This window comes from Tasmannia lanceolata, unplaced genomic scaffold (genome assembly GCF_043159265.1).
Source record: "Tasmannia lanceolata isolate RefF3 unplaced genomic scaffold, GAP_Taslan_0.1 ptg000002l, whole genome shotgun sequence".
NCBI lineage: Eukaryota > Viridiplantae > Streptophyta > Magnoliopsida > Canellales > Winteraceae > Tasmannia > Tasmannia lanceolata.
Window position 1 is genome coordinate 32203181 of NW_027518679.1, and position 14761 is coordinate 32217941.

Sequence of the window (14761 nt, forward strand, 5' to 3'; positions counted from 1 at the left end):
AAAACAATCATTTTAGTTGGAAAATTATGCAGGGATAACATTGAATTGTTGTTTGTTTAAGAATATTAAAACGAGGGACTTGATGGGCAATTTTGCGGAAAGCCATTTTGCGGCTCACTTTTTAGAAAATTTTGTCTTATTCAACTAATTCGTATGAGATGGCTGTTCTTCTCTCCTGCAAAAGTGAGCCACTAAATGGCTTTCTGCAAAATTGCCTAGCAAATCCCTTAAAATGAAAGTAACTTTCACGCTTCTTCCTAAAAATGACTTTTGCTTTATTTATGTGATCATTAAATGCTCAAATGACAATCATTACTATGAACCTAGCTATCAACTCCAAAAGCTTAAGCTGCTGCAGAAGTACTATTTAATCTTTTACACTACAACATTTCCCCTCACGTGTAGCCACTGTTTTTAGGGTAGGCCTACTCATGGCACATGTGGCCCCTCTTTTGGGTTCCATTACATGTGGAATTTTAATATCAAGGAGTTTTGAACTCAGGTACCATGTGAAATGACCAGTTACGCCAAAAACTTAATCTATTGGAGAAGGCATTATTTAATCTTCTGTACTTTAACACTTAGTATGGCCAAATGTCATAGATAATCTTAAGCCCTTACCTATCAAGCCCCAATTAGGGTTCCACTAGAAAAGCTAAACCGTAATTATCAACATGGAGTGGGTGCAACTCGGGTCGTGTTGGGTCGGGTTGAGACCAACCCGAGGAACCCTATTTTCCAACCCGACCCGTCCCGATTTTCAACCCGACAAGGTTCAACCTGATCCGACCCGATCCCAGTTCAATCCATCTCAACCCATGTTTTTAAGTTTACAAAAAACAAATTTCATAAAAAATGTCAGGTTTCACTCGGGTCGGGTTGCCCAAACCGTCAACCCGACCTGACCCGAATTCAACCCGAGATGGCAAAACTCAACCCGAACCCGAACCCGACCCAAACTCGACCCGACCCGACCCGACCCGACTTTTTGTTTTTTTCTGGTTTGAACCCGACCTGAGTTGGACCCCTAGAATATCGTGCATGGAGTGGCACTCCCGAAAACACTCAAAGAAGCACGTGCATTTCCTATTGCGCCAGTAAGTGCGATAAAAACAGAATAGGAGCCGCTTGAATCAACCACAAGAAAAGCCAACTCATAGAATGTCCGTCCAACTTTAGAGAAGAGAACGCTCTTAAAAAATCGAATACGGATATTTCAATGTTCAAACTTAAATAGGAAACGGAACGGCCACTCCAATCAACCTTCTCTTTCTCTCTCTCTCTCTCTCCAATCAACCTTCACTTCATACTCCCTTCTCTCTCTCTGTCTGTCTCTCTCTCTAAACCCCTATATATTCATATTGAGATATAATTAAATGACACCAACTCTAACATCTTAAGCTTTTCGATTAATTGGTTGTTTCTCTCTCTCGGGCCAAAGATCATGGAGTCCACCGATAAGCCTTCTCAAGAATCCGGCAAGACCGTGCCGGAATCGGAATCTCAAGTGCCGGGTACCCCACCGCCGATCAATCTTTTCGTGGTAGATTTTTCTCTAAGAATCTTACTTTTCGCGTCCACTATTACAGCCGTGGTAGTCATGGTCACAAGCAAGCAAACGGAATTCATACCCATTCCTCTGCCCGCCAAATTCAATTACTCCCCGGCTTTCATGTAAGCTCTTATTTACAGAAATATATGATTGAAAATAGAAGGATGGTAATAAATTCACCCCCTTCTAGGATGAATTCGCCCCGTATTTTTCAAAATGGACTGTGCAGCCATATGATGACCCAGACTGTACATTTGATGGGCCACAATGTAAATAGAAGTTGTGCCCCAAAAATCAATCTATAGCGGTTTGATTATGGAGTTTCTGTATAGATCGGAGGGCTAGGATCATCCTATGGAACTCACATCCTCACGACCATATTATGATAATGTGACTAACTTACCTTGTTTTGCATTTTACACCTGATAAAAATAGTGGGCACCACCCACCCATACTTAGCATATTTGTAAAATGCTGGTCCCCACTCCATAGAAAATAATATTCCATGGAAAAAAATACAAGGTCTAGTGGGTTTTTAACGTTCCTTGGAAACACAATTTTTTTATATTTATGGTAAACAATTTCTATGGAAAATGAGTTTACGAAATACTAAAAGAATTATTTTTAATGAAAAAATCCAATAAAAATTTTCATAGAAAATATTCTCAATAATTTTCTCATAGGAAAAAATGAATTGCAACAGATGTTTAGCATATATTATACATGTTTTATAAATATAGGAAGGTGATACGATTCTCACCTACTGATGATTTGTTATGTTTCTCCTATGATTTATAAATATAGGAAGGTGATAAGATTCTAACCTACTGATGATTTGTTACGTTTGTCCTATGATTTAGCTGACACTTTGAATTTATTGCTGACACACGTGTCTTGTTTTGTCTGACATGAAACGCGTCGACAACACTCCTTTCGATACTTTTAAATATACTGTTAGAAGTGCTAGACTTAATGTGGGCGTGTCGACACATTTTTTTAGCATGTCAAGTGTGACATTCAGTTTTATACTTGAATATTATGTTTACCTCTTTTATTATTAACTCTTCTTTTATTATGAATTCTTCTTTTATCTCTTCTTTTATTTCTTTTTTAATTAATATTTGTTGTTATATCCTCTCCCTTAAACTTAAAATCCTAAACAAAGACTTATTCCAATATTATATGAGGAATGCTGGATTCATAGGCGCCCTTGCGAAAAAGAGGGCAAAGTGTGCCCCCAATGGTCAAATTGCATTAAATACGGTTATAATTTTAATTTTCTATGACATCTTAAATTTGACCAATGGGGACGACCTTTGCCCCCATTTTTGCAAGGGCGCTTGCGAGTCTAGTATTACTCATATTATATTCATTGTATCATATTAGTCTACTTTTCTCATTGTATATTGGAGACTAAAGAGAAAAGCTTAAATCGATGAATGTGTTCTTATTTGATTATCTCATATTTGCTTTAGATTACAACTGATTAATCCTAAGATTTATTATTTGTTAAAGGAATATTGTATTTATATTGTTGCAAATTATGATAATAATCGGTAATTTTATATGTATGTATGGGTATGAGTGTGTAATCGTTTCTAGATTTTTAGGGGTTGTCATTTCAGACACCTCGTATTCATGTCCAAACTCAACACATGAATCTGTGTCCGCAAATCATGATTATCTGTACTTTATGTTTAGCCATGTCTCTGTATCTAATATTTGGGGTTTTGCCATGTCTGACACTGCATATTCGTGTCGACCCGCGACACTTACGTTCGTGTCGACCCATGACACTTGTTTATGTGTTGGCAAATCATAGCATTTGTCAAACATTTGATCATTATTGTTCAACTTTTATTTCCATTTTTTACATTTTATTACCATAAAGTTGTGAATTAAGTTGCTAATTCTTTTTGTAATATTGATTATTATTTTATTCGGGATCGATTTCTTCTTAGTTAATTGAATCTCAGCATGAATGTTGGTTTTTAATCATGTGAGCAGATACTTTGTGGTGGGACTTAGTGTGGCTGGTTTATATAGTCTTCTCTCGCTCATGTGTTCTGCCTTCGCCATCTCCAAACCCTCTGCTTCAACTAAGATCTTGTTTCTATTTGCTATCCTTGATGCGGTATGTTATAAAAAAAGATTAACAAGGGTTATTTTCTTCATTTTTTGGATTTTTACTAATAAATCCTTTTTAAAAATATACTCTGGGACATTAATTGAGGGACTTGAGGTAAACTAAGTCCCTTCCTGCCTCGGATTTAGCCAACTAATCCGCTAGATCATTGGTAATCCAAGGGACATGAACAAAAGAAAATAAAGTTAGCTAATCTCCATAGATCAATGCTCTTGCCTTGAAACCAAGAAATGACATTTGAAGAGCCCCTTCTACCCATGGTTTTAAATTTCGATTTCGGCTAAAATTTCGGACTTATCCGAAACTGAAATTTCAGCCAAAATCCCTAAATTTCAGGCGAAATTTGGTATTAACTTGTGAAATCCCGGTTTTTTTGGACGAGATTCTTTAACAGAATAAAAAATTAATACTTTATTATAAATTTAGATGAAATTTCCAAAATTTTCGAAATTTCGAACCATGCTTAGACCTTCCTCAAGCTTGCCTTTGATTTGATCCCTAAATAAGCTCATTCTAAATAGTTATACTTTTGGCCATTCATTCTTTCTAGTGACCAATTGGAAAATACTTTACAAAACAGATATTATTGTAAAATATCCCTTCTTTTTTCTCCTATGTTGCAATCGTGGTTTAAGATTTTGGTTTCGGACCTCACCGAAACCAAAATTTTGGCCGAAATCCGTCGTTTAAAATAAAATTTTACTTAAATTTTGGGAAATTAATAAAAAAAATTAAAAAATTGAGATTTTTGGTCGAAATTCCTAAACTCTAGGACAAAATTTCAGAAAAAGGAAATTTCGACCGAAATTTTGGTCGAAATAAAGTCCTAGCTATTTCGAGTATTTGTGATTTTGGTGTCAATCTCGACCGGAACCCGAAATTTCGGATTTCAGTTGAACTTTAAAATCATGGTTGCAATAGTATTGCATGAACCAAGTGCTTGTGAGATTTCGATTTTTTCCCTACCAAGCTTAGTAAAGCCCTTTTGACTCGCCTGAGTTTGAAAAAAATTGACATCATCAATCATTGACTAGCCTGAGCCGGCCCACGTTTACCTTGGCCAAATCCAAGTTTTAAAACAGTGGTTAACCCTGCTTTTGCCCAAATAAACGTCAAATTTTATCTTATAAGAAAGATAAGAGGGTGAGTCACCACCTCCTCAAGTTTCTAGTTGCCGGTGGGTCACACTAAGGTCCTGTTTGTTTGAAATTGTGAGAACCGATTGTGAGCCAAAAACCTACTACTGGACTCAAAATTACATTTAAATTTGAGTCTGATTATAGGTTTGGGGCTTACAATCGGTTGTCACAATCTCAAACGAACAGGGCCTAAATGCCATCAAATTTGGACACCGTTTGATTTCGCAATTACTACATCTAATCAGTTTTTAATTGTAAACTCAATTACTCTTCATTTTTTATTAGTTTACTTAATTTATATCATTCCATCTAGTACAGTTGATGGCCGGGATAGTTGCTTCGGCAACTGGGGCGGCGGCTTCCATTGCTTATGTTGGATTAAAGGGCAATTCTCATGTGTATTGGTTAAAAATCTGCAATATTTACGACAAGTTTTGTCGACATATTGGAAGTTCGGTTGCTGTATCCCTTTTTGCATCGATCATCCTCGTCTTGCTTGTGGCACTCTCGACTTACTCTCTTTACCGCCGGAGTTGTTAAATCCGGCCTCATTTTCTGATCATCTCTCTCTCTTTGACTTGCAATGTGTGTATCCATGTGTGATTATACATGTAGACAACATTTATCTTATTGTTAGATGTGTGAATTCCTTGAAATACATTTATCTTGTACCAAAATATCACTGTATGCACATCATTTCACTTGTATTGATCATATAATTACTATTAGAAAATGGATGGAAAAGGATGTGAGGTTTTCTAATATTTGGGCAATAGTTGTCCAAATCACAGTTAATCTACGGATGGATATTGGCTTGTTACAAAATGCGAGCACAAAAGGCTTGAGTCATTTTCACTACATGGCTAACAAAAGGGGTGGAAACACAATAATTTTTAGGAAGGGTTTAAAATATCATTTCCCTCACTTATTGTAATAAGTTACTTTATTTAAATGAGGAAATGATATCTCCCTTTTCCAACATTTACAACCCTTTTTGTAACGACTCCTCAATGCTCGAAATTGGGGAGGGGTGTCAATGGGCCAGACTCAATTAGGTTTGCAACTTGGGCTGGGCTCAACTCGGACCCAACGTGTTCAATCCGATTGTGGCTTGGGTTGTGTTGGCTCGACCTGTAACCCAACCCTGTCTCTCTAATTTTATCGTTATTTTCAAAATCTTTGGATTGTGATTTTTTTTTTCTCTGGTACTATTGATATTTTTAATCTGGGCCAACTCGAACCCAAGCTAACCCAATTAACAGAGCAGATTTGGAAAATTGGGTAAGACGGGTTGGGTTAGGGTTGATAGATTTAGAGGAGGGTTAAGTCAGGGTTAACCCACTTGACCTGCGCTCCAGTTGGGTTGGGCTGGGTTAGGATTGAGGTAATCCTACTTTGGGCTGGGCAAGGGTTGGTTGATATTATATAAAACACCTTGCCCCAAAGTCTCCCCACCTAACCCCAACATTCTTTGAGATCATCCTAATTCTAACCCCATCCCCACCATTCACTACAACTATCCTGGCGGGCCCTCTACAGTCTAATTCTTGCTGTGTCAAACAGATTGAGGGCACAGAAACAATGCAACGAAACCTGCAATTCAACCTCCCAAATAATACACAAGCAATATGAAAATCTTCATTAAAAACGAATTACACAGAGAGACTTGAGAAAGCTTTATTTGCATATGCATCTGTCAGTGAAAACACCTATACTATTACCCAGTCAGAACAAGTACAAAACAAAAAGAAGATACGAACTAGTTATTTTTACACTCAGTAGGAGAAAAGGAAATCAGTCGGTTCGCAAGATCAAACCCAACCAAGACGTTTTGCTGAGCAATGTTTCCCAAGACGGAATGCTTTGTAGTAGGCATCATAGCAAGACACCATATTCCTTTCTCCGATTCGGTGTAAGTGTTCAATGTCGACAATACGAAATCGAAGCCGCCGGAGAAATGAAATGTGATTTCCGGGGCAAGATACAAGTCATCAAAATTCGCATAGTAACACAAGGGATAGAATTTACCTGGATCTTCAACCTGCTCAAGACTTCCACCTTCTGTCTGATTAGCCAATGCTGAGACCAAAGCACTATGCCCCGCATACTTAAGGAATGTAAGTGTTGTCCCCGAATCGATTAATAAACCTCCTGTTCCATCTCCTGTTTCATGAAAAGTATCCGCCGGTATCGGAAGCCGGTCCATTCCAACACTAATTCCGTCAAGGCTAACAAGGTACATATCTTCGTTACCCTTTACATTTAACATTGGGGTGGCTTTTGCTTTATCAATGAAAAAGCTTGCCCCAACGCCCAAAATTATTTCGCTTCCATGTGTCCAATCTTTCGTAGGGACCAAACAATAAACGAAAGCAGTCACACCGAGCTGGTTAGGAAGTGAAAATGAATTCTGGTCTAAACCCACAATCCCAGTTGCCCCTTGTTCGAAGTTTCCAGTATTATTTCTGCCACAACCAAAGTTGATTTCGCGTGGATAAGTATCGACCTCAGTGTCTACAAATATGAATTTCTCTGTAGAAAGATCACCCCTCGTACCAGACCCATCGAGATATGACACTTCATACTTACAGAGGTTTGTGGAAGTATCGCATGATGATGATTCAAAGTTCTTGCAAATTTCTGAATCACAACTACGTTTTATATAGGTGGAAGATTTTGATGAGTCAAAAATGGGCTGGACCTGGTGGTAACAATTAATACAAGGGAGACATTGAATCCAAATTAGTGAACTACCTGTGTCTATAGACGCGAAGACGGGTTCAGGGGGGGTGCCCATTTGAAAACCAATGATATAATCACCTTCGGTCAAGGATATTGGGGCTTCGATAACATCTGGGTTGGCTGAGGATTTCCCAGACTGGAGGTGGTGGTGGCGGCTATACGAGCGGCAGATAGCCGCCTTGGTGCGATCTAGTTTGGTGGCATTTGGGTTGTAGAAAGGAGAGAGTAAGGAATCACGGTGGATGAGACGTAATCTATAACTAGTGACATTGTTGATGGGTTCTTGGAGAGAGAAGGAAGAGTGAGATGATAAAGAGAGTGGTGAGAGAGGTGGAGGAGGAAGCCATGGCTGCACGAAATGGAAAGCAAATGCATGAATAAGTTAGAATTTATATAGTGTTTTCGTTAAGTCCAGTATTTTTCATAGATTACAGTGGGCCCACACTAACCCATTAGTGTTCCATTTTTGCCAGAAAATAAGAACACAGATTCTGTTTGAATCGGATTGTGCAAAGTTTCGAAGAATAAATGGATTTTTTTGTATCAAAGGGATATATTAACAAAGACAAAATCAATTTATTTCCAAAACAAATGGATTTGTTTGTATCAAAGGGATATTAACAAAAGACAAAATCATTTATTTCCATTTTTTGTATCAAAGGGATATTAACAAAAGAAAAAATGAAATATTATTAAAAAATGCAAAATTTTGGTTAAATTGTGAACAAAGGGTAGACATTTCAATTTTTATAAAAAAATGGGTTGTCAGTGAGAGAATATGACTTTTAGGACAAATATACCCATCTTCCTTTTTCCCACCACTTTTTGTGGTTCTAATCCCTATGTTATTCACCTACTCATTTGACCTTTTTCTTTCTTCTTCCCTAAGCTTTCTTCCTTCCAACGTGAAAACTCCATTGCCATAGTGAAAAAGCTCCATTGCCATACTGGGTGCTCTCTCATGCAACTCCACCCACGAAATGCCTTCATGCGAAAGTCCCTACCAAATCCCATATTATAGTTAGATAGATGGTGGAGGATTTGAGGGAAAAAAAATATAGTGGGGCCTGCTTATTTCAGTGATCTAAATCATTTACTTGCTAGGCCCTTTCATTTAGTGCCATAAAATCTTCTCTACAGGATGATCATAACCCTCTGATTTGTTAAGGCTGTTTTTAACCCTTTATAATCCTAATGATTCAGATCATCTTATGGAGACCAATTTGGAAGCAAGTCCTATCTATCTACACCAGGGCCCAAACAAATAAATGGTTTATGTTCACTGGGCCTCACCTGTGTCCCACCTAAGAAATATGGGATCCATAAGTTTGATTAGATTATCCTAGACCCTTGATCAAATCGAAATTTCGATCGAAATTTCAAAATTTCAGCTGAAATCCGGCGAAAAAAAAAACAATATTTTATTTGATATAAAATTTCAGCCGAAAATTCGGTAATTTTGGTTGAATATTAAGGGCTGAATATTAAGGGCGGTGATATTTTCACGCCCCTGCATTACGCATGTGCCCCCTTATAACGTGATTTTGACGTAAAAAAGCGTTAAAGTTGCCCACTTTTCACGTCAAATCAAGTTATAAGGGGAGCGCATGCATAATGCAAGGGAGTGAAAATATCATCTCCCAATATTAATTTAGGAGGAAAGTGTTTCTAGTCCGGCCGACTAGAGATCATTCTCTAGTCCACCACCCAAAAACACATGGGTCCCACATATTTTGTGGTGATCTAAGCATTCATTTGATAGGCCTCATCATAGATAGGATGTCCACAAAAATTCAGCTTCATAGGATCTTCTTAACCCTTCGATTTGTGGAGTTAAAAAATGGACAGATTTGTGGCGGTTTATAGCCGTCCATTTTAAGCTCCACAAATCATAGGGTTGGGATGATCCTATGAAGCTAATTTCTTGTGGACACCGTCTCTATGTCAGGGCCCATCAAATGAATGCTTTGCATCACCAAAATATGTGGGACCCATGTGTTTTTGGGTGGCGGACTAGAGAATGATCTCTAGTAAGCCGGACCAGAAACACTTTCCTCTTAATTTAGTTAGAGAAAACAAGGTTTTGGGTGAAATTTCAGGGAAAAATGAAATTTTGACCGAAATTCCAAAATATCAGACAATTAAAATACTGTTTCGGGTATTAGTGATTTCAGTGTCGGTCTCCAACGAAATTCGAAATTTCGGATTTCGGTCGAAATTTAAAACCATGGTTATAAATACACTGGAAGGGCTCTGCTATTGTTTAAAACCACAATCACCCTTCATTATTGTGGAGGGTGATTCACTCAATGTAATTCGATGGTTGAAGGGGGCGGTGTTGTTTCCTTGGAGATTTTCGTCTATCTTTGATGAAATAGATGATCTAATCTCGGGTTTTGCTATTGTTTTCAATCATGTGCAGAGATCTGTCAATGGGGAGGCAGATTCTCTGGCTAGGGGTGGGGTTAGTCGTATGACATTGGAGTGGTTTGACTTCCTCCCTCCTTGAGAGTTTTTTTTTTTTGTATCTTTATTTTTATTGTTTCTCTTGTAATTTCGGGAGTAGTCCTCCTCGGCCCGCTCCCTTATCTAATGAAATCATTCTACCATTTCAAAAAAAAAAAAAAAAAAACCAATGGAAGGGCTGTCCTGAGTAATAAAGTGGGACGAATATGTCACTTCCCAAAAAGTAAAATGTGGCCTACATGAATGGATGATCTTAATCATTTATCTTTTGGTCATGCGTTGTAGAGAATTAATAAGTAGGTGTACACGTGGAAGAAAAAAAATGTAAAATGGAGCCCATAAGAATGTAGATGAAGTTAAGTAGTTAACCAATTGAAATTAAATTTCTTAAAGAAAGAATCAATAATGGGTTAAAGGACTCTTGGGCAATTTTGGAAGGGTACTCGGAGTGGGTGCATGTGCTATAAGCATGGTTTCAAATTTCGGTTTCCGAATGCGTTTCGGTCCTTACCGAAACCGAAATTTCTGCCAAAATCCGACGAAATCTATTAAAATATTATTTTATCTCATACGTAATTTCAGCCAAAATTATCGAAAATTTGGCCATTTTGTAATGTTTCGGGTATACCAATTTCGGTTTCGATCTCCCGAATTTGGGTTTCGGTCGAAATTTAAAACCATGGCTGTAAATCTGTAACATATTCAATGGGTGTTGGTTTATTTGGGTAGAGGTTCTCTGCTGATAGTGTTTTGGGTAGGTTAAGAAACAGGCAGAAGGGTGGTCAGCTAAGGATTGTAGACTCCCCTGTTCTAATTCTATTGGTCCGATTTGAAGTCTCATTTCTATTAGATATTGCTGTTTCTTACCTTATTTATTGTTAAAGAAATTTGGGTTTCTTTACTATGATAGGAGTAAATTTGTCCTAATCTAGATTAGTATCCTAATCTAGCCTAAATACTAAATCTATCATATCACAAGATTTGATCTTTTTCTGCATACCAAATAACTAATATAATATAAAAAGGGAAATGTTATCAGCAAAACCTTATTTGATACTGCACAAACCCAGTTGTCTTTGCTTCTTTAATTGGCTCGTGAGAGCTATTTTGGAAATGTAATGACCTTTTGACAGCTCTTTAAATACTAAAAGACAAGATGGGTTAGCAAAAGGGAAATGATATTCTCCCCCTGGTGGTCACGGTAAGGTTGGTCCATTGTGACAGAGGAAGGGCGAGCCTTGGCGCAACGGTAAGGTTGCTCGATTGTGACATAGTGGTCACGGGTTCGAGTTACGGAAACAGCCTCTCTGCAAAGCAGGGGTAAGGCTGCCTACATCTAGCCTCCCCAGACCCCACAATGGCGGGAGCCTCGTGCATTGGGCCTCCCTTTGCTTTGTGTTCAAGGATGGGCAATAAACTTCTCTTACGCCCTATTTGGATAGCTGCGATTTTTGGGAAAGTTTGGAAGGAAAAATATATTTAAAAGTTTCCACCTCTTTTAAGCACAGAAAATCACCGAAACACCCTCTCTGCAAATCAGGGTTGCGTACATCTAGCCCTCCCCAGACCTCGCAATGGTGGGAGCCTCGTGCACTGGGCCACCCTTTTTTTTAATCACAGAAATTGATGACTTGAGCCAACCTTATTCAAAAGAGAGTTTTTGCAATTCCCTTATCAGCTTGCAGATAAACATTGTTTCAAAACCATCTATTCGAAAAACTCAGATAAGTTTACCAATAGGTCACAGATGAAATCAAAGAACAAAAAATAGTTCAGACTTCATATAGTAAACAATAATGTGGGGAACCACATGACTCTATAGACTCCATGTTATAGAATGTCATGATCCTGAATATTTCAAAGTAGTCAAGCAGCCCACTATAATGGGCCATTGCAATTAAAACCTTCATGCATAACCATGAATACGCATTGAATCTGAAATTCTGAATAGTGCACAATGGAAAGAAAAAGTACTAATCTAAAACAAGGTTCCCAACTGCCAGACCACTTCTATAAAAAAGCAAAAAAGTGCTTACTTCCAACTCAACTAAGCCTTTGTCCCAAACTAGTTGGGGTGCTTACATCCAACTGTGAATAAGGAAATGTTCTCTTAGTCCAAGTCCTAACCATTTAGTCTTGAATCACATGGTCCTTGATAGATTTTGGATTTCAGAGAATCTAAAACAGAGTTTATGGTGGCCAATGCTAGAATTTCATGATTCATGGTCAGTTTCATTGCATGTACATTATCTATGTTTTATTTATATTGCTAATTCCAAATGTTTATTGCAAACCAACTGTTTATTTTTTTTCTGGCTTTGGATTGAAACCAATTTTGGCCTGATATTCTGTTCCCCTTCATGAGGCCTTTAATTTTTCTACATTTATTAACCGGTTCAACCTTGGAATCCATGGCTGAGGATTAAGAGGTTTGCTTTTACTAAGACCCTGTTTGTTTTGGATCTCTAGAACAGATTGTGAGTCTGAACTGATTATTTGACTCCAATTTGCATTGATCCTTTTTGTTTTGAATCTTGAGAAACGATTGTTAGTCCGAAATTGAATATTGTTGTTATGGATTTTGAGAGCCGATTGTGAGTTAAGGAAAAGAGAGTGCTACAATTTCCTAGAGAACATCAAATCTAAAAAATCCATCCAAAAATACTTACTACTAAGCCAACACCCCTGAACAATTTAGATGAACAAACAGTCACGGAAAAGAGATTCTTACAATGAGCCATTTATGAGTAAACAACAAATCTTTAAATCAATATTATTATTATATTTAATAACAAATTTCGGCCGTCACCGAAACCAAAATTTCGGCCGAAATCAGATACACCAATTAATATTAATATTATATTTAATACCAAATTTCGGCTGAAATTACCGAAATTTCGGGCAAAAATTAAATAATTAAAAAAATGGAGATTTTTGGGCTGAAATTTCAAAATTTGAGAAAAAAAAAAAACAAAATTTCGGCCGAAATAAAGTACCGTTTCTGGTATTCCAAATTTCGGTTTCGGTGCTGAACAAAATCTGAAATCCGATTCTAAATTTCGGATTTAGGTCGAAATTTAAAACCATGCTTACTACTAAACCAACACCCATTAATGGGACTCCATAAGAAACCAAATTTCATCATATGTGAATTTCGTTTGGACAGAGCCTTGCTCTCAGCCTTGCACTCAGGCATCTATGTGGGTAGTAGCATTGACATCTAAAGATAAACAAAAACAGTTAGAAGAAGAAATGTATGTTATTCATTCAATCGCATCTATCATGGAAAGCACATATGCAGAGAAACCCAATTATACTAATTGTTCTAAGCTATATTGAGAATGAAGCATAAGACTACGAGGCATAACGTATTTTTAGGGAGCCTCGAGAGGGTTGATGATGGGACAAAACTGCTTGATTTCAAATGGGCCTCCCAAATTCGATACTGTAAATGCATTGTTTTAAATTTTGACCAACCAATCCCTGATAGGAGCTTGGAGGCGCCTGATCAGCGCAATCAATACCTGATTGGTTGAAAGCTTCAATGCATAGCTCGCTTTGAATGTACAACAGTCATGATTGGATCAGTTATACCAGTATAAGTACAGTGACAAGTGAAAATCTAATTGAAAATGGTGGTGCTGCATTTTCCTGCTTGAGTATACACATAATAGTGATTTCCATGCCTCTATCAAAAAGGCAATATGGGGCTTGCGGGCATTGGTGGTCTATTCCAGGACTCAAATTGGGCAAGTAATCCTAAATTTCTCAGGATCATCCGGCATTTGTGATGCAAATAAGGCAAAAGAAGGAGCACTATTGTGGGGTTTGAGATGGTTTGCTTCCCATGGTTCCTGGCCTTTGATAAATGAAGGCAACTGCTAAAATGTGATAGCAGTTTATTATACTTTTTATTGATGCCAACCAGAGATATAGCTGTCATAGATGAGCACTCCAGGGAACTTATAAAGGTTTTTTTTTTTTTTTGGGACTGGATCCATTGGTCTCATATATTCATGGTCAAAAGCTATCACAATTGCAGAAACAATTCTGATTTACTAGTATGAGAACATAAAATTATGTCTTGCAGTATGAAATTTTTACAGAAACCATCACATATATAAAAGTCTTACAGAAACCCCAGTGTATACTAAGTTGCTAAGCTGCTAGTGTATACTAAGTCGCTAAGTCGCCATCATACCCAGTGTATACTGAGTTGCTATTGACACAACTTACTATATAACTTGATGCCTCTGTTCAGACAAGCATGCCACCATACATCCTTGCAGCCTCTGTGCTGTCTATGAGTACTGAGCGAGTCTCCTTCTTGGGCACTGAGATGCCACCATACCTCCTTTCAGCCTCTGTGCTGTCTATGACTTTTGAGGTAGTCTCCTAGTTGGGCATTGAGATGCCACCATACCTCCTTTCAGCCTCTGTGCTGTCTATGGCTTTTGAGTTAGTCTCCTTCTTGGGCACTATGCCACCATACCTCCTTTCAGGCTCTCTGCTGTCTATGGTTTGTTTGTCATTTGTTGGTTTGCTAATCTGGCCTTCGTAGCTGGGTGGCAAAGCCCAAGCAAAGCGGCCCGGCCTACTCTTCCCATCTGTGGTAGTCATTGTAGCCGTGCTTGTGCCACCACTCGGGCTACTCTGGCCGCCTTGATAAAGCAAAAAATTTCTTCTCCTTATATAGAGGACCCTGTCTATGTCAAT

General features: G+C 38.0%; 2 protein-coding genes across 3 annotated transcripts; one reads left to right on the forward strand and one right to left on the reverse strand.

Moving 5' to 3' along the window:
* Positions 1-1337: 1337 nt before the first annotated feature.
* LOC143884170 (CASP-like protein 1D1) lies at positions 1338-5575 on the forward strand. Of its 2 annotated transcripts, XM_077387601.1 has the most exons (4): positions 1338-1514; positions 1590-1674; positions 3560-3686; positions 5156-5575. In XM_077387601.1, the coding sequence occupies exons 1-4, from the start codon at positions 1445-1447 to the stop codon at positions 5375-5377; spliced, it is 504 nt and encodes a 167-aa protein (XP_077243716.1). In that variant the 5' UTR covers positions 1338-1444; the 3' UTR covers positions 5378-5575. The 2 variants fall into 2 exon arrangements, with proteins under 2 accessions (XP_077243716.1, XP_077243707.1); XM_077387592.1 differs by having other exon boundaries at positions 1338-1674.
* Positions 5576-6596: 1021 nt separating this feature from the next.
* Positions 6597-14665, reverse strand: LOC143890610 (putative aspartic protease At2g35615). Its single transcript, XM_077395319.1, has 3 exons — positions 14469-14665; positions 13523-13601; positions 6597-7928 (listed from the first exon to the last, which is right to left on the reverse strand). The coding sequence occupies exons 1-3, from the start codon at positions 14663-14665 to the stop codon at positions 6597-6599; spliced, it is 1608 nt and encodes a 535-aa protein (XP_077251434.1).
* Between the last annotated feature and the right edge of the window lie 96 nt (positions 14666-14761).

What these genes read in the sequence shown, in the direction of transcription:
- LOC143884170 (XM_077387592.1), top strand. Translation starts at nt 1,445, where the DNA reads ATGGAGTCCACCGATAAGCCTTCTCAAGAATCCGGCAAGACCGTGCCG. An exon ending in AATTACTCCCCGGCTTTCAT is followed by an intron (nt 1,675 to 3,559) that starts GTAAGCTCTTAT and finishes TCATGTGAGCAG; the next exon opens with ATACTTTGTGGTGGGACTTA. An exon ending in TATTTGCTATCCTTGATGCG is followed by an intron (nt 3,687 to 5,155) that starts GTATGTTATAAA and finishes CATCTAGTACAG; the next exon opens with TTGATGGCCGGGATAGTTGC.
- LOC143890610 (XM_077395319.1), bottom strand. Translation starts at nt 14,665, where the DNA reads ATGACTACCACAGATGGGAAGAGTAGGCCGGGCCGCTTTGCTTGGGCT. An exon ending in AGCACAGAGGCTGAAAGGAG is followed by an intron (nt 13,602 to 14,468) that starts GTATGGTGGCAT and finishes GTACATTCAAAG; the next exon opens with CGAGCTATGCATTGAAGCTT. An exon ending in CAAGCTCCTATCAGGGATTG is followed by an intron (nt 7,929 to 13,522) that starts GTTGGTCAAAAT and finishes CATTTCGTGCAG; the next exon opens with CCATGGCTTCCTCCTCCACC.